The following is a 20,487-nucleotide window of genomic DNA, read 5'->3' as shown; positions in this document are numbered from 1 at the left end:
GAAACACATTTGGGGTGGTAATTACCAAAATCTGAATTTTTCTGATTTTTTAAATAAAAAAAGTCAGACCAAATTAATATTGATGATTTGCCCTGATTTATCGATAAAAAAAACTTGAGAAAACCAGATCGAGAAAAAAACCCTGACTTTTTCGGGTTGTTGCATGAAAAACCAAAATTTTTATAGTTTGTAGCATGAAACCAACAAAAAAAATTGAGTTTTCACTAGGTATGCACCGAATCCAGGATTCGGTTCGGGATTCGGCCAGGATTCAGCCTTTTTCAGGAGGATTCAGATCCGGTGAATCCTTCTGACCAGCCGAACCGGATCCGAGTCCTAATTTGCATATGCAAATTAGGGCCGGGAAGGGAAATTGCGTCACTTTTTGTCAGAAAACAAGGAAGTTACAAATGTTTTTCCCATGCAAATTAGGGTTCGGATTCGGTTCGGTATTCGGCCAAATCTTTTGTGAAGGATTCGGGTGTTCGGCCAAATCCAAAATAGTGGATTCGGTGCATCCCTAGTTTTCACAGAAAAACCATTGTTAAACCCCGAAAACTTCAAACATTTTGTGAGTTTGTAGTTTTTAGATGTATTTTCGGACTTGGAACAGATTTGGCCCATAATAAATCACAGAAAACTTGTGTCTTTTTTACTGCAACTTTTTTGAGTTTTCCGCATCAAAACAGATGCCATGAAAAATGTGCTCCTTAAAAAATAACCCTCTTGAAGTAATACTTCTATATTTGAAGGAGCAAGGTGCAATCACAAGGGCAAGGCATTAAGTTTTTACAACTTACATCCAAAGACTCCAATGGGTGAATAAATTTGTTGCACATCAAAAAAAAAATTGTTGCACATAGACTTCAATGGATTTGGCAAATCTTTCTCTGTTTCATGAATGTCTACTATCCATAAGGCATTCAGGAATATCATTAGCTTTTTCCTTGCTGTGAATTACAAATTTAAAGGAGAAAAAAAATGTAAATAGGCAAGACATCTAAATATGGGTTTGATTGTAGCCAAAATTATAATTTTATTGGAGGGGTGGCTAGTAGCATTTTAAGGAATTTATGGAGCATATTAACATATAATATTAACATATAATATTACATTAACATATAAGGGTGTGTAAAAGGTTTTACAAATGTTACAAATGTTTGCATAAAAACATTTTATAAAACTCTACAGTTGTCTGTACACATTAATGAAACCCATACATGGATTATACAAAGGTGTTATAAGCTCTTGACACTAATGTTTAATGTGCAAGGCAAAATAGATATTTATGGCTTGAATATAGAATAGATAATAGATCTATGCAAGGAAAAGACCAGAATGAGATCATCATGTCAAGATGTTTATATGTATTATTGTATTGTAAGACAAACAATGTACTCCTATATGTATATTTCATGCATTTTCAAATTCCTCTGTAAGTAAGTATTGGTGCAATTTTTTTCCCACTTTTTTCATTTTATATCAGCACCCCCACTCAACAACTCAATAAAAATGTTCTTCAACAATTATACAAGTTATAGTGTTTCTTTTTATTTTTATTTAAGCCAACCTATCTCCTAAAACAATATTTTAAACCACTTTTAAAAGCTGTACCTGGTGGTCTAGTGCCTTAATTATAGGCACAGGCCCGCTGGCGTGATGATTTTTCATGTCCACACTGCCCGTTTTCAAGAGATGTGTTGCCCATAGTAGCACAGATTTAAAGTTACAAAGTTGCAAGTTACAAACCCCCCCTCTTCTACCATTGTCCTAAGTATGCTAAATAAAATTTCCAAAAGAATAGCCTAATAAGAAGTAAATATATCATAGGATCTAGTACAAGGTACTGTTTCATTGTTACAGAGAAAAAGAAAATAACTTTTCAAATGTGATCTATTTGTTTAAAATGGAGTCTGGACTTTAAAATGGTTGATAACATTCCCATAATTTGGAACTTTCTAAATAACAGGTTTTCAGATAATGGAGCCTATATCTGTAGTCAAAACTTCTGTCTGTTTAGAAATGCATCATCTATATAGCTCCAGTTTGTCCAGATTTTATCAAAATCTTTCTTCAGTAAGAAGAGCATTTTCCATTATATGAATATATCTTATCCTATTCACAAGTTCCGTTACTGTTAGGAGAGTTATCTCATATTCTATTTCATTTAGAGGGGTTATTGTCATCCATCTTTTTGCAATTGCTATTCTAGCCACTACAATGTAGCTTAGAAAAGTACACCAAGTCATTTGTGGAGATATTCTTGCTATATACATGCTATTGTCTTCTCCCAAACCCCTAGGAACACATTTGCATATGTGGGAGCACACGTCTTTATCTTGATGGAGGCTTTGGAGGTAACATTTATCATCAAATAAAAAATGATTATGATGTCGTACACTTCCAATGTTACAAGCATTGTGCTCATGCTGTTGTATTTCTCAAGAAAATATTTCACTTCAGTTCTGCTACGATTGGTATCCTGAACCTGAAACAAACCCCTGGGACCCAGTCACGGCTCAGTCTTCAGTCTGTAGCAGCCACCTTTGGCTTTGGGAGGAGACCTCCGCTACTCGGGTGCAGGTCTTAATATGAGATGACCCAGAGAAGAGTTCTAGGCAAGCAAGAGAACTGCACGTTAAATTGACTGGGAGAACCAGGAACACAGTGGGGGTCACAGGCCAGGTCAATACACTAGTGAAGCTGATCAGAACAAAACAGGAGTCAGAAGCGTAATCAGGTCACAGGTAGGGATGTAGCGAACGTCGGAAAAAAAGTTCGCGAACATATTCGCGAACTTGCGCAAAAACGCGAGCGGTTCGCGAACGGTTCGCGAACCCCATAGACTTCAATGGGAAGGCGAACTTTAACATCTAGAAAAGACATTTCTGGCCAGAAAAATGATTTTAAAGTTGTTTAAAGGGTGCAACGACCTGGACAGTGGCATGCCAGAGGGGGATCAAGGGCAAAAATGTATCTGAAAAATCTGCCTGTGTGTGCTTGGAAGAGATAGTGTAGGGGGAGAGCTGTTAGTGATTTCAGGGACAGATGATAGTAAGTTTGCTGGCTAGTAATCTGCTTGATACTGCTCTGTATTGGAGGGACAGAAGTCTGCAGGGATTTGAGGGACATTTTAGCTTAGGTAGCTTTGCTGGCTAGTAATCTACTGTTCTCTTTAAACAACTGCCATACGTTGACCTTGTAGGCATTGTTTGCCCAGTTTTTTTGGACGCAGCCACTGAAGCACAGTTGCCAGAAAAAATATGCCATATAAATGCTGAAAATAGTCATTTTTCGCCATACGTTGACCTTGTAGACATTGTTTGCCCAGTTTTTTTGGACGCAGCCACTGAAGCACAGTTGCCAGAAAAATTATGCCATATAAATGCTGAAAATATAAATTTTTTTGGTTGCAGCCACTGAAGCACAGAGGCCAGAAAAATTATGCCATATAAATGCAGAAAATATGCATTTTTTTGGTCGCAGCCACTGAAGCACAGTTGACAGAAAAATTATGCCATATAAATGCTGAAAATATAAACTTTTTTGGTTGCAGCCACTGAAGCACAGAGGCCAGAAAAATTATGCCATATAAATGCAGAAAACATGCATTTTTTTGGTCGCAGCCACTGAAGCACAGTTGCCAGAAAAAATATGCCATATAAATGCTGAAAATAGTCATTTTTTGCCATATACGTTGAGTCAACGTATGGCAAAAAATGACTATTTTCAGCATTTATATGGCATATTTTTTCTGGCCTCTGTGCTTCAGTGGCTGCGGCCAAAAAAACTGGGCAAACAATGCCTACAAGGTCAACGTCGTTGACCTTGTAGGCATTGTTTGCCCAGTTTTTTTGGCCGCAGCCACTGAAGCACAGAGGCCAGAAAAAATATGCCATATAAATGCTGAAAATAGTCATTTTTTTGGTCGCAGCCACTGAAGCACAGTTGCCAGAAAAATTATGCCATATAAATGCTGAAAATATAAATTTTTTTGGTTGCAGCCACTGAAGCACAGAGGCCAGAAAAATTATGCCATATAAATGCAGAAAATATGCATTTTTTTGGTTGCAGCCACTGAAGCACAGAGGCCAGAAAAATTACGCCATATAAATGCAGAAAATATGCATTTTTTTGGATGCAGCCACTGAAGCACAGTTGCCAGAAAAAATATGCCATATAAATGCTGAAAATAGTCATTTTTTGCCATACGTTGACCTTGTAGACATTGTTTGCCCAGTTTTTTTGGTTGCAGCCACTGAAGCACAGAGGCCAGAAAAAATTAAACCAGTAGGGTTTGCACCCTAGTTTGTAACGGTGGCGGAGGGAGGAGGAGGACGCTAAAGGACAGCTGTGTGTGGAGTCATGAGGCTTGAAGAGAAGGACAGCTGCATAGAAGTCAGAACAAGTCTTCCGGCGTGCAGTAACCCTCCGAGATCCACCCCTCATTCATTTTAATAAAGGTCAGGTAATCGACACTTTTGTGACCTAGGCGAGTTCTCTTCTCAGTTACAATCCCTCCTGCTGCACTGAAGGTCCTTTCTGAGAGCACACTTGAGGCTGGGCAAGACAAGAGGTTCATGGCAAATTGTGACAGCTCTGGCCACAGATCAAGCCTGCGCACCCAGTAGTCCAGGGGTTCATCGCTCCTCAGAGTGTCGATATCTGCAGTTAATGCCAGGTAGTCCGCTACCTGCCGGTCGAGGCGTTCTTTGAGGGTGGATCCAGAAGGGTTGTGGCGCTGCCTTGGACAGAAAAACATTTGCATGTCTGACGTTACAGACTGGCCAAAGGGCTTTGTCCTTGCAGGTGTGCTCGTGGCAGGATTACTGGCACCTCTGCCCCTGGAATGTTGATGAGTTCCTGAAGTGACATCACCCTTAAAAGCATTGTACAACATGTTTTGCAGGCTGGTTTGTAAATGCCGCATCTTTTCGGACTTGTGGTATGTTGGTAACATTTCTGACACTTTATGCTTGTACCGAGGGTCTAGTAGCGTTGCGACCCAGTACAGGTCCTTCTCCTTAAGCCTCTTGATACGGGGGTCCTTCAACAGGCATGACAGCATGAAAGACCCCATTCTCACAAGGTTGGATGCAGAGCTATCCATCTCCGCTTCCTCATTATCAAGGACTGCATCATCCACGGTCTCCTCCCCCCAGCCACGTACAAGACCAGGGGTCCCCAAAAGGTCACCACTAGCCCCCTGGGAAGCCTGCTCCAGTTGGTCCTCCTCCTCCTCCTCCACAAAGCCACCTTCCTCCTCTGACTCCACTTCTGGCACCTCTCCCTGCGTTGCAGCAGGTGCCTGGGTTCGTTCTGGTGATTCCGACCAGAAATCGTGCGCTTCCAGCTCCTCGTCACGCTGGTCTACAGCCTCATCTGTCACTCGTCGCACGGCACGCTCCAGGAAGAAAGCGAAGGGTATTAGGTCGCTGATGGTGCCTTCGGTGCGACTGACCATATTTGTCACCTCTTCAAAAGGTCGCATGAGCCTGCAGGCATCGCGCATAAGCACCCAGTAACGGGGGAAAAAAATCCCCAGCTGTGCAGATCCAGTCCTACCACCCAGTTCAAAAAGGTACTCGTTGACGGCCCTTTGTTGTTGCAGCAGACGTTCCAACATAAGGAGCGTTGAATTCCAGCGAGTCTGGCTGTCAGAAATCAAACGCCTGACTGGCATGTTGTAGCGCTGCTGAATGTCAGCAAGGCGTGCCATGGCTGTGTAGGAACGTCTGAAATGGGCCGACACCTTTCTGGACTGGGTGAGAACGTCCTGGAATCCTGGGTACTTGGAGACAAAACGTTGGACTATTAAATTTAACACATGTGCCATGCAGGGCACATGTGTTAAATTGCCTAGTCTCAACGCTGCCAACAGATTGCTTCCATTGTCACACACCACTTTTCCGATCTGCAGTTGGTGTGGGGTCAGCCACCGATCGGCCTGTGACTGCAGAGATGACAGGAGTACAGATCCGGTATGGTTTTTGCTTTCCAGGCACGTCATCCCCAAGACAGCGTGACAACGGCGTACCTGGCACGTCGAATAGCCTAGGGGGAGCTGGGGGTGCACAGGTGTGGAGGAGGAGAAGGAGGACCCAGCAGCAGAGTAAGAAGAAGAAGAAGACGAGGTAGAGAGCGATGGAGGAGTAGAGGTGGTGGCAGAACCGCCTGCAATCCGTGGCGGTGACACCAACTCCACTGTTGTTGTTGAGCTACCCATTCCCTGCTTCCCAGCCATTACCAAGTTCACCCAGTGGGCAGTGTAGGTGACATACCTGCCCTGACCATGCTTGGAGGACCATGCGTCAGTAGTCATATGGACCTTTGGCCCAACACTAAGTGACAGAGATGCGGTAACTTGGCTCTGCACATGTTGGTACAGGTGTGGTATTCCCTTTTTAGAAAAAAAATTGCGGCTGGGTACCTTCCACTGCGGTGTCCCAATTGCTACAAATTTGCGGAAGGCCTCAGAGTCCACCAGCTGGTATGGTAAAAGCTGGCGGGCTAAGAGTGCAGACAAGCCAGCTGTCAGATGCCGGGCAAGGGGGTGACAGTCAGACATTGGCTTCTTACGCTCAAACATGGCCTTCACAGAAACTTGGCTGGTGGCAGATGACTGGGAATGGGAACAGGTGGTCAAGGTGGAAGGCGGAGTGGAGGGTGGTTCAGACGGGTCAAGGAGAGCAGAGGTAGAGCAGTAAGATGCTGGACCAGAAGGAGTGTGGCTTTTAGTTTGCCTGTTGCCTTTGAGGTGTTGCTCCCAAAGTGCTTTGTGCTTGCCGCTCATGTGCCTTCGCATAGAAGTTGTACCTATGTGGCTGTTGGGCTTACCAAGGCTCAGTTTCTGACTGCACTCATTGCAAATTACAATGCTTTTGTCAGAGGCACACACATTAAAAAATCCCACACTGCTGACTTTTTGGAAGTGTGCGATCTGGCGGTAACAGTAGAAGTTGGCGGAGTTGGCGGTATTGGCGGCAATGGCGGGTGCGTTGGCCGGCTGAACACAGGTGCCGATACATGTTGTTGCCCTGCTGATCCCTGCGGGCTGTCCTCCCTGCTTCTTCTAAGTCTTATTCTCCTACTGCCTCTCTGACTCTCCGTCTCTCCATCTGAACTACCCTCCTCTTGCTCTCTTCTACTAGGCACCCACAAAACATCAATCTCCTCATCATCATTCTCCTCAGATGCATCAATTTCTTCTGACACATCACAGAAGGAAGCAGCAGCGGGGACCTCCTCCTCATCACTCATTATGTCCATCTCTATCGTGTTCTCTGCCAGAATTAAATCTGGTGTAAGGTCCTCATCTCCTTCATCTTCTTCTGGCAATAATGGTTGCGCATTACTCAGTTCAAGAAACTCATTGGAAAATAACTCCTCTGACCCCAGTGAAGAAGGGGCACCGGTGGTGGAGGAAGTGTTACGTGGGGTGGCCATAGCAGTGGAGGATGAGGAGGATGTTGTGGTAAAGTTAGAAACGGTAGAGGATGGGGTGTGCTGTGTAAGACAGTCAACTACCTCTTCAGCATTTTGGGAGTTCAGGGTCATTGGCTTTTTAAAACTGGGCAATTTGCTAGGGCCACAGGATTGCATAGCAGCACGGCCCCTAGCACGGCCTCTGCGTGGCGGCCTGCCTTTGCCTGGCATTATTTTTAAAAAAACAACAACAACAACAAAAACTCAGTTGGTTTTTCTGGAAACGATAATACACACAGCTAGATGGCGGGTTGAAGAAAACACTGTGCAAATAATGCCTACAAAGTCAACGTATACACTACTACAGCGGTGGATACGGATTACGTAAAATATATGAATGCTGCTTGAAAAAAAGTAACTCAAGTGGTTTTTCTAGAGACGATAATATTATCAATATTTAGACAAAATGTGAACAAGCTCACACAGCTCGATGGCGGGTTGAAGAAAACAGTGTGCAAATAATGCCTACAAGGTCAACGTATACACTACTACAGCGGTGGATACGGATTACGTAAAATATATGAATGCTGCTTGAAAAAAAGTAACTCAAGTGGTTTTTCTAGAGACGATAATATTATCAATATTTAGACAAAATGTGAACAAGCTCACACAGCTCGATGGCGGGTTGAAGAAAACACTGTGCAAATAATGCCTACAAGGCCAACGTATATACTACTACAGCGGTGGATACGGATTACGTAAAATATATGAATGCTGCTTGAAAAAAGTGACTCCGGTGTTTTTTCTGGAGACGGTAATATTATGGATATTTAGACAGAATGGGAACAAGGTCACACAGCTCGATGGCGGGTTGAAGAAAACAGTGTGCAAATAATGCCTACAAGGCCAACGTATACACTACTACAGCGGTGGATACGGATTACGTAAAATATATGAATGCTGCTTGAAAAAAGTGACTCCGGTGTTTTTTCTGGAGACGGTAATATTATGGATATTTAGACAGAATGGGAACAAGGTCACACAGCTCGATGGCGGGTTGAAGAAAACAGTGTGCAAATAATGCCTACAAGGCCAACGTATACACTACTACAGCGGTGGATACGGATTACGTAAAATATATGAATGCTGCTTGAAAAAAGTGACTCCGGTGTTTTTTCTGGAGACGGTAATATTATGGATATTTAGACAGAATGGGAACAAGGTCACACAGCTCGATGGCGGGTTGAAGAAAACAGTGTGCAAATAATGCCTACAAGGTCAACGTATACACTACTACAGCGGTGGATACGGATTACGTAAAATATATGAATGCTGCTTGAAAAAAAGTAACTCAAGTGGTTTTTCTAGAGACGATAATATTATCAATATTTAGACAAAATGTGAACAAGCTCACACAGCTCGATGGCGGGTTGAAGAAAACACTGTGCAAATAATGCCTACAAGGCCAACGTATACACTACTACAGCGGTGGATACGGATTACGTAAAATATATGAATGCTGCTTGAAAAAAGTGACTCCAGTGTTTTTTCTGGAGACGGTAATATTATGGATATTTAGACAGAATGGGAACAAGGTCACACAGCTCGATGGCGGGTTGAAGAAAACAGTGTGCAAATAATGCCTACAAGGCCAACGTATACACTACTACAGCGGTGGATACGGATTACGTAAAATATATGAATGCTGCTTGAAAAAAGTGACTCCGGTGTTTTTTCTGGAGACGGTAATATTATGGATATTTAGACAGAATGGGAACAAGGTCACACAGCTCGATGGCGGGTTGAAGAAAACAGTGTGCAAATAATGCCTACAAGGCCAACGTATACACTACTACAGCGGTGGATACGGATTACGTAAAATATATGAATGCTGCTTGAAAAAAGTGACTCCGGTGTTTTTTCTGGAGACGGTAATATTATGGATATTTAGACAGAATGGGAACAAGGTCACACAGCTCGATGGCGGGTTGAAGAAAACAGTGTGCAAATAATGCCTACAAGGCCAACGTATACACTACTACAGCGGTGGATACGGATTACGTAAAATATATTATGGCTGCTTGAAAAAAGTGACTCCGGTGTTTTTTCTGGAGACGGTAATATTATGGATATTTAGACAGAATGTGAACAAGGTCACACAGCTCGATGGCGGGTTGAAGAAAACAGTGTGCAAATAATGCCTACAGGGCAAATAATGCCTAAAAGGTCAACTTATACACTACTACAGCGGTAGTAAAATAAAAAAAGTAAAATAAAAAAAAATGAATATTAAAAAAAAAAAATTAAAGTTGGTGCTGCTGAACTACTAGGAGCAGCAGATTAGCACACCAGTCCCACTCCCCAACACTGCTAGACTAATAGCACTGGGCTCTTATAGTAGTAGTAGTAGTAGTAGTAGTAAAACAACAAAAAAATAAATAAAAGCAGTCCTTACAAGGACTACTGTTATTGCAGCAGTCAGCAGATGAGATCAGAAGCAGGACAGCTGCCCACTGCAGCTACATACAGAGCACTGCAGTAGAAGGTAGATTACTAGCCAGCAAAGCTACCTAAGCTTAAATGTCCCTCAAACCCCTGCAGACTTCTGTCCCTCCAATAACAGAGCAGTATCAAAACGATTACTAGCCAGCAAACTTTCAACTGTCCCTGAAATCACTAACAGGCAGCAGCTCTCTCCCTACACTATCTCTTCAGCACACACAGGCAGAGTGAAAAAACGCTGCAGGGCTTCGGTTTTTATAGGGAAGGGGAGTGGTCCAGGGGAGAGCTTCCTGATTGGCTGCCATGTACCTGCTGGTCTGGGGTGAGAGGGCAAAAAAAAGCGCCAACAATGGCGAACCCAAAATGGCGAACGTCGCGCGACGTTCGCGAACTTCCGGCGAGCGCGAACACCCGATGTTCGCGCGAACAAGTTCGCCGGCGAACAGTTCGCTACATCTCTAGTCACAGGCCAGCGCAGTACAAAACAGGAGTCAGAAGAGTAATCAGGTCACATGCCAGATCATGTTCTGCAATTTCCGGATAAATCAGGAAACAGCAGAGCGCCGCAAACCCGGAAGTATGCCCATTCAAGGAGCCGGAGCCAATGAAGACAGATGCGATGGGCATCCCCGGTGAGGGTGCGACAGGCGTCCCCGTCGCACTCCCACTAGACTACCAAGGTGAGTCCTCAAATGTTCCATCCAAGCCATCCGCATTCTTTTTTTACATTTTACAAATGATTCAAGGCTCATGCCACACTTTGCTGCAGGGCTGCAGGGCAATAAACAGTGACAGAAGCTTAAAGGACAAGGAAAGGCAAAAAACTAAAATCCCATTTTTACTTTCTTTAATGAAAAGAAACCTATCTCCAATATACTTTAATTAAAAAAATGTGCACAGTTTTTATAAGAAACCTGAGTGTATGCAGTGAAATTCTCCCTTCATTTACTGCTGTGGATAGGAATTGTCAGACGGTCCCTAACTGCTCTGCAGGGAAACAATCATACTTATGAACAGCAGGGGGAGCCCCCGCCTTACTTACCAGCCATGTAGAATTCAAGCAGCTTTGTTTATGACGATCCCTAAGCAGCCCAGACCACACTGAGGAGCAGGGTCAGGTTACAAGATGGTGACCTCCTGTGGCCAACTTTGAAAGCATAAATCATTTGTTTGATCAGGCTTTGTGGTGCAGTAAGTTCATGCTTATGTTTAATATACAAAATACAACATTTCTAGCCTTATTCTGTTTTAGACTACGTGTCCTTTAAGTAAGAAACAACCATGCATGTGTAGAGGGTGGTAGATGGTGTATGGAGGCTGGCATAGGGCCCAGTTATTGTAAATTTGATCAGCTCTCTTCTGTGTCTGTGCCTGGAGGCACTGTGTAGGCCTGGGTGGAGATACATAGAGTTGATGTTGGTGACGAAACTGACAAGTACACATCATGTAGCTGCACACAGGCAGACACCGTGCTTCCGAATGCAGACACAGAGAAGTGCAGATGTGAGTGACGCACAGGCTTAGAAACAGCCCAATGTGTAATTAGCCTACAGCAGATAGTAGAGGAAAGCCCTGGTGCTATAAACGCAGGCACTGCATGACAAGATATCCAAATGACCAGCAGCCAAATTAAACTGGTTTATGTTTAAAGACTGGCAGAATCAGATATCGCTGTTATTGGGTGCGAATGATGAGTTAAGGTAGGGAAAGCTGGGCTGGGGGCGGATAAACTTGATAAACTTCAATCACTCTTTACTGCTGTACTGCAAGTTGGAGTGATATCACTCCCTCCCTTCCCCCCCCCCCCCCAGCATCCAAACAAAAGAACAATGGGAAGGTAACCAGATAACAGCTCCCTAACACAAGATAACAGCTGCCTGGTAGATCTAAGAACAACACTCAATAGTAAAAACCCATGTCTCACTGAGACACATTCAGTTACATTGAGAAGGAAAAACAGCAGCCTGCCAGAAAGCATTTCTCTCCTAAAGTGCAGGCACAAGTCACATGACCAGGGGCAGCTGGGAAATTGACAAAATGTCTAGCCCCATGTCAGATTTCAAAATTGAATAAAAAAAAAATCTGTTTGCTCTTTTGAGAAATGGATTTCAGTGCAGAATTCTGCTGGAGTAGCACTATTAACTAATGTGTTTTGAAAAAAACATGTTTTCCGATGACAGGATCCCTTTAAGGAGCAGCAGCAGGGCTGCAGGGCTGCTGAACTTTTCTCATGGTAAGAGATGCAGCTCCTGCTGGTAGCAAGTTTAGGGGCAGGAGAAAACTAGTGTCAAACAAAAGCCACTTCTGTCAGACCCACAAGTATTATTATTAAAGGGGAAGTGGTGAACCACCCTATCAATGGTAAAAAAAACTACCACTTAATTACTATGCAACTTGTGAAACAGCCGGTGTTGTATACCTTTTAAAATGTCCCTGTGGGATGGTCTATGTAGGCCAAACTTCACGTTCTGTGAAGGAGAGAATCAAAGAACACAAATCAGATATCCACAACTTTAAAGCCGGCACACAAACTGACACTTCAGTGGCACGACACTTCTCCTCCCACAAACATAGCCAGTCACAACTAAAATGGCAAGTGTTAGAAGTAGTGCGAAAACCGATGCGAGGTGGGGATTTTACCCGGTTATTGTTACAGCAAGAAACCATATGGATAAGAAAACTTAACAGCTTACAACCAGATGGTCTAAACGAATATTGGAGCATTAGCAGTTTCCTGTAAATTATGACAAACTTTTCTAACATTGAACTATGAACTCTTTTTCTCTCCAGATATTAATGCTGCCATAGAAATTACAGTACAATTGAAAAATATAAAGGTTTCTACAAAGGGTAAGACTTAATTACTGGCAGTACATACTTCGTCTATAAATTAGACATGTATTTTACGGCAATGTTATGTATCACAGATGTAATTTTTTTCTGTTGTGAAGCAATTTTGGAGCTCTCGGCAGGCTCTTGGAGCAATGCTGGGGTCATCTAATGCGATCAGGACTTGAAAGGCCATTGGACATTTATTCACATTAATCTTTGGACTTTTACAATGAACTGATTGGACTTTTAAACTCTTGGACCCGCAAGGGCTAGGCCCTTAAAATGTACCCCCAGGGCAGTGGCTATTTGGGATTCCCAGTGTTCTATTTCACTTGTTTTTTACTACAAAGGTGTGGGGGTGGGAGATGTTACAAAGGTGTGGGGGTGGGAGATGTTACCCAATTACCACTAATTAGGGGTGGAGTTTACCCTTTAAGTAAGTACTGGAGACATACTGTTGTTATCACTTAAGAAAGAGCTAAGCTCGAAACATGTCGTGACACGTTTAAGCACTTGAGTTTTGCAGTAAAGTTCTGCATATTGGATCTATTATTAACCACCACCTTTATTGTTTGATTATATTGCTTCACTGGACGGAAGCCGTGGTTATAGGTTTACCTACTGAATCTATCGTTACTTGGTGTTGCTGAACTTCTCTCATGGTGGGAGATACAGCTCCTGCTCGTAGCAAGTTTAGGGGCAGGAGAAACCTAGTGTCAAACAAAAGCTGACCCCTACTATGCACATTTATGTTACTTTCCAGGCACTACCTGCTGTCTGAAAACAGAATTATAATCTTGGAAAGCTTTTCTTCCCCTGACAACTTTGTGAGATGATGCCGAGATGACACAAGCTGTCCTGTTTGTAACTAATTTAGTTTTGGGATTGGTGCTTCATCTGTAGTGTGGGATCTGTAGATGGGATAAAATTATAGAGGCAAAAATTCAAAGGATTGTGCAATGTATTCCAATATTTTATTTCTTTAATACCCCTCCCAAAGATTTCCTACAAAAGATGTAAAACATGTCTGTAGTTAGCAGGCTGAGACTGTAGTTACTACTGAGATTTTACAATACTTTTTCTGGCATGGTAATTTCTTTGTTGTATGGCAGACTTTAAAGAATGAAGAAGTATTTTTTAAAGAGGCCCAGAAACAACCAAGCTTTTTAAATACCCTGGGTAGAATCCTAGTAGGTCATAGTATTTGGCCAGAAAACTGCAACCTATTAGTATAATAAAAAAAATACAAAACTCAGGCTTAAGAAATAACACTGTAAAGGCTGCCTCGGACTAATTATGTTTATATAGAACCAGGGGCCTCAAGCTTTAACTATTTTCAAAGCTCTGGTATTGCATGTTGTACTGCTTGCTATCTAAGGCACTATTGGAGTAGCCTTCTGGGTAAATTCATAGTTTGACTATAATGGACTTGAGGTACATTTTTAATAAAAGCAAAGACAAGGCTGGAGTATCCCAGCAGTGAGAAAGCTATATAACTTATACCCCAATAGCCATTTTCACTACTCTGTATGGAGGGTTCCCTTGAGGAACCAAAACATCTAATGAGTATGCCATTTATTTATTTTTTTGTAGTAGCACCAGGGCCATAATATACTGGAATGATAAGATTCCCTTTCACAGATAAGCTTCATTGTATATATTTAAACAACTTAATATAGTACCTCATTGGTGTTTTATCTATAGAATCTTATGCAGCATAACATAGAGATAAAGTTTAATGTAACAATTTAGTAAAAAATCTAAATCATCACATTTTAATCAAGAATTCTGAACCCTCGTGTCAAAGAATGCAGCTGTGCACAGCAGATGCTATGAATGATGGAGCTTTTAAGAGGTTGCATAGCATTAAATGATCTAAACCAGTGATCCCCAACCAGTAGCTCGTGAGCAATATGTTGCTCTCCAACCCCTTGGATGTTGCTCCCAGTGGTTTCAAAGCAGGAGCTTATTTTTGAATTCCAGGCTGGGAGGCAAATTTTAGTTGTATAAAAACCAGATGTACTGCCAAACAGAGCCTCAATGTAGGTTGACAATCCACATAGGGGCTACTAAATGGTCAATCACAGCACTTATTTGGCACCCAAAGAACATTTTTCATGCTAGAGTTGCTCCCCAACTCCTTTTACTTCTGAATGTTGCTCACAGGTTCAAAAGGTTGGGGATCCCTGATCTAAACGGTAAAAACATTTTAAACTGGATTAAAATGTAAGGCTTTATATTGGTCAGCTTGCTACATTTCAAGTTTGCTTCAGATGGTCTAAATTATATTCATCTAAACTATTTGGATTACAGTTAAAGATAGCTTGTCTATGATATTCACCTTGTCCTACGAAAGCTGCCTTCAGTGCCATATTAAAACAGTGGTGTAACTGGAGTGTGCCTGGTCCACATCTTCCCATTCACTTCCCGCCCACATCCCGCCTCCGCATCTGCCCCACCTCCGCTCACGTCGCCCCCAACTTGCGTCCCCTTCCTCGCCGGTAAGAGAGCGTCTGGAGAGGAGGGGGTTTTCTTAATATCCATAGAGTAAGCAGACCCCACAGTCCTGGCCCGCCTGTTCCCTGGGCCCCCCTGAGACTGCAGGGTCTGCTTCCTCTATAGTTACACCACTGGTCAAACAGCTAGGGAGCATATGTAGTCTAGATTTCTACCAAGGAAGTAAGTTAAGTGTCACTTAAAACCCATGGTGGGAGTTGGAGAGCAGAACTATGTCTGTGATTTAGAATTGTTTATGACCTTTAAGACACGTAGTACATCTGGGTACAACAGAGGAATGGTGAACCAGCTGAGGGCAATGTGGAGTCAAGTAAGTCTTCAAATTGAAATGGCAGCACTGTGAAACCATGCTAAAAAGCAAGGTATTTAAGTCTTCAGAAACAGGAGCAGGATTTAAAAACTGTGCATCCCTAGGCCTCTCGCTGCACTCTGCCCCTCCCCACCCACTCGCACACCCCTGTACACACTGACCCACTCCCAACCCTCCCACCGCTCACCTACTTCACTGTTCCAAATTTCCAGCAATTGGGACTGAGTGAGGTGGAGATTTCAAACAGCTGTCAAAATCTCCCCCAGCTCTCTGCCACCCTAGGCTCGGGCCTTTGTGACCTGCCCACAAATCCAGGCCTATTCAGAGATGACAACTAATGATGAGTACCTAAGGAATTTTGATTGCTAAAATCAATCAAAAAGGTAGCACTGCAGAGATCCTAAAGTGACTGTTAACCACAGGGTATTTACAAGCCCTGTGACAGCTCCAGACTAACCTTGCATATGAAGGATAAGGCAGAAGGCTAGTGGGGAAGAAACTTCAGTGTTTTACTGCTTTTTATGCTGGTTCTTGAATTGCCCTGGGTATAAAACATAAGGCACATGGTCTGAATTGTTTCATTTGTCTCCCCCATAGAACAATTTTGCTCTGCCCCAGCACCACCTTTCTCCTTTTACTCAATACATACTGGGTGTAGAGTAAGAGTCAAGAACTGTGAAAATCAAAGAAGGACATCCTTGGGTTTGGTTAGAAATGAGCCCCAATGACTTTAACAAGGGATGCAAAATGTTAGCTCCTGCTTGTGACCAAATAACAAATATGCAGAGTACAGATAATTAGGGATGTCGCGGACTGTTCGCGCAAACATCGGCTGTTCGCGTCCGCCGCAAGTTCGCGAACGTCGCGCGACGTTCGCCAATAGGCGTTCGCGTCAAAATCGTTCGACCATTCGACCATTCGATCGCTAAAATCGAACGATTTTCGTTCGATTCGAACGAAAATCGTTCGATCGAACGATTAAAATCCTTCGATCGTTCGAATCGAACGATTTTCGGATGTTCGAAGTTCGCGAACTGTTCGCGAAGTGTTCGCAATTTTTGCCGGTGTTCGCGAACGGCGTTCGCGAACACATTATCGGCGGTTCGCTACATCCCTACAGATAATTTGTGCAGACAACTCTGACTATGCTACAGTGAATGTCTATTTGTGGCATTTGTTACTGCCTTGGGAAAATTAGCAGAGAAGTGGTTATGTTTTCACTATATGATCCCTAATGTTTTAATTACATTAATATGCAGTTGGTTATGCATTAGAACAATTTAATTATTCCCTTGCGCAGGGACTAGGTGATCTATAAAACTCACAAAGATCTCCTGTACATTTGCAGCCCAGCTGCTTTATTGTAGTCAGAACAGGTAAGCAATGTCAGTAACATTTTTCAGCATATATGCCTTCAAATAAAATACATTTCTAGATTATAATAATAATAATTATAATAATAATAAGAGACACATATTTTTATACAAGTCTCACTACCTATAACAATGTTTACTTTCAATTGGTAGGCCAGTAATTCCTGTCTAAACCAACCAGACTGCCTAGACAAATCTGATTATGGATACCAACTTTATCCGTTGTTTTATTACTGGGCTATCTGTATGATATTGCTAAATTGTTGCTTGTATCAAAACTTTTATGGAGATGACCAACCCTCATTAATTTTACTCAGCAGTAACTATAGCAGAATAGCAGAATATTAGCAAATATTTTAGATGTAAAATGTATTAATAATAAATTATTACCCAGTGCATGCATACAGATTAAGTTATCAGTTTTACTAAAATGGCTCTGACCAGTTCATTACCAGTGTTAATTAACTGGTAAAATACCAAACTGCTGGGAATCCTCACTGACTTCCCAATTCAATATTTGATAGATCAGCCCCTATATTTCATTTTTCCTGATCTCAGTGTAAACAGTGGTGGTTAAAGTGATCCATTGCCTTTGATTACTATCAACCCTTTAGTTTTAAATACCTCTTGTGGATATTTGCAATTCAGAAGCGTAGAGACACCACAAGCACTCACAATAAGAATGAACAGAGAACCCTTATATAATTGTTAACATACAGTTTCTATATGTTTCTAAGGTATGGTTTTTAGAGAGAACACATTTCAAGAATGGGTAGACAAAAACTGAAATACATGAAGTGGTCTCTGTATGCCCAGCTACAGAGTAAATAAAAAGTTCAGAAGTTTTTACCCAGAGGAGCTTGCAATCAAAGACCCTTATCACATTCACACACACAGTAGAGTCAATTTTATCAAGAGCCGACTGACCTGCCTGCATATTTTTAGAGTGTGGGAGGAAGCCTGAGAACATACCAACTCCTTCCATGGGCATAAAAGTACAAGAAGGATTGCTATAAAAAGAATTGCAACATTTTACATCTTCAGACAATGTCTACAATGCCACAGGGACACATTTTCAACAACATTTTTGGATTTTTCTTTTTTCGATTTTGGGATTTCTGACAATTGCTATTTTCTGAATTTTTCAAACATTAAGGGGCCTTTTTACTAATTTTCATATTTGCAGTGACTGGATATTACTGGGCCCCACCGCAAATTATTTTTCAGGCCCCCAAAATGTCAAGAGGTTGACCTTTTTTACCAATATTTATTGAAATTGTATATGAATTAGGGCATCAAGGGCCCCTATACCTCATGGGACCCCCTGGCCCCAGGGTCTGCTTCCTCTAAAGAATCTAAATTTTTCTCTGAAAATTCATGCCTTTAAAAATATTTCTAAAACTCTTAAAATTTAAAATTTATAAAGTGTAGAACCACAAAAAAACCCTAGTAGAAAACTTTGCCAAGTAAAATCTCAATGGGAGCTGTGTTTATCCTAGTGGACCTTTTTTATTCACTTCGGACTTATTGAGGTTTTTGGATATTTTTCACTAGTATTTGCTCAAAAAGCTCAAATAAGAGATTTTCTTTTTTTTTTAATGGATCATTCAGCATTTTTTTTTCAAGCTTTTTATATTCTGTTCTTTAAATAAATTGCATGGCATTCATGATTTTAGTGAAATTGAGTTTAATGGTGGTTTCTTAAACCTCTAAAGCCACGAAAGTGAGAATGCTGATAAATTAGCCTCTCTATGTTTAGAGAAAAACTTCTGACCAGCCAATATAACAAGAATGGCATAATTTGCTAAATATATTGTATATAGAATCAAACCTGTTTAAGTGTAACTAAAGTTTCATGGCGGTAAATTTCCAACTCAAAGTTGCTGGATTTGTTTCCTTGGTTATAATTGGAATTCCTGCCAATTTTTTACTTTTTCTGAGATTTGTGCACATTGGGTATTTAGAGAAAAAGTTCTTACCAGCCAACATAATAAGGATGGCACTATCATTAGCTAATCTCTTTGTTCTACTTTCTCGTGTATTACTACAAGCCTTATACTCCATAGGTTTAAAAAACTTGCTCAATGATCAACAGTGCAAATTATTTATATTTGTCTTCAGAGTTAGCCGAGCCATGTCTATTTGTATAACCAGTTTCCTTAGCTGTCACCAGTGTGTAATTATTGCCCCGGCCACAGGAAAATGGAAATGCTTCAAACTAATTTTTAGCCATTATGTACCAGTAATTATTGCATTGTTTTTGGCAATGAATATGGTTCTTTACCCTTCTGGAATTTTGTTTGGACAGGCAACCACCAATCAAACACTATCACCGTATACTCTGCACTTAGTTTATTGTGATGTTGACTTTCTAAACTATGAGACTTATGTATTAAATGGCTCTTTATATGCAATACGAGAGATTGTATTTGTTGGATTGATGACTCTTTCCAGTGTCTACATACTGTATGTTTTGTACCGCCATGGAAAATCAATGAAAGGAATGCGCAGTTCTGACAAAGGCCAACGGAAGACAGTTGAGTACAAGGCCTCACGATCTGTTGTCTTATTGGTTGTAATGTATATGGCCTTGTTTGGCATGGATAACTCTGTTTGGATCTATACTCTGACAATGGCCAATGTGAATGCAGATGTGAGTGACACTAGATTGTTCCTTGCTGCATCCTTCGCTGTCCTGAGTCCTATTCATATTTTTGCAACCACACCCAAGTTGCACTTATCCTTAAAAAATCCATGGAGAAAGAAAACTATAGAGATGCAACTTAGCATTTCACTTGAGAAAGGAAATACAGCATACAGTTTACAATAAGGCTAACATACTTAGCTAATGGAAAGACTGTGATGTTAACAGCCAGGAGCCAGTTGTTTGAATTCTACTGTTATCATTTTTATAAGCATATCTACATTCAATAAACTTTCTTCAAATCTGGGAATGATGAATAAAAAAATATCTACATGCCAATCTGTCCTGATCATATTCATGTTTTTCGTTCATTAGGCATGGTATTCATATTTTTGCAACTGCTCCTAAATTACACTTATCAGTAAAAAATCCATGGAGAAAGAAAACTGCAGTGATGCAGCTTAGCATTTCACTTGAGAAAGGTAGTACTGTATACAATTTACATTAAGTCTAAAATACAAAGTCAGTTTAGTAACACTGTCTAATGGATTAGACATACAGTATATTTGTGGTTTAAACAGTCAGGAGCCTGGAGCTTGAACTTGTATCATTTTGACAAGCTTAACTAGATTCCAAATAAATATTATGATATTAAAGGGATTCTGTCATGATTTTTTATGATGTATTTTTTATTTCTAAATTATACTGTTTACACTGCATATAATTCACTCTACAATATGAAATGTCATTCCTGAACCAGCAAGTGTATTTTTTTAGTTGTAATGTTGGTGCGTAGGCAGCCATCTCAGATCATTTTGGTCATGTGCTTTCAGAAAGCGCCAGCACTAGGATGGAACAGCTTTCTGGCAGGCTATTGTTTCTCC

General features: G+C 41.4%; 1 protein-coding gene across 1 annotated transcript; it reads left to right on the top strand.

The window, feature by feature from the left end:
• The first annotated feature begins 18,814 nt into the window (after window positions 1–18,814).
• Window positions 18,815–19,789, top strand: LOC121400761 (olfactory receptor class A-like protein 1). The gene has a single exon (XM_041584715.1). It carries the CDS (start codon window positions 18,815–18,817, stop codon window positions 19,787–19,789), a length of 975 nt encoding a protein of 324 aa, XP_041440649.1.
• Window positions 19,790–20,487: the final 698 nt, after the last annotated feature.

This window comes from Xenopus laevis, chromosome 2S (assembly GCF_017654675.1).
Source record: "Xenopus laevis strain J_2021 chromosome 2S, Xenopus_laevis_v10.1, whole genome shotgun sequence".
Classification (NCBI taxonomy): domain Eukaryota; kingdom Metazoa; phylum Chordata; class Amphibia; order Anura; family Pipidae; genus Xenopus; species Xenopus laevis.
The sequence above is the reverse complement of the archived record's forward strand: the minus strand, read 5'-3'. Positions and strand labels throughout refer to the sequence as shown.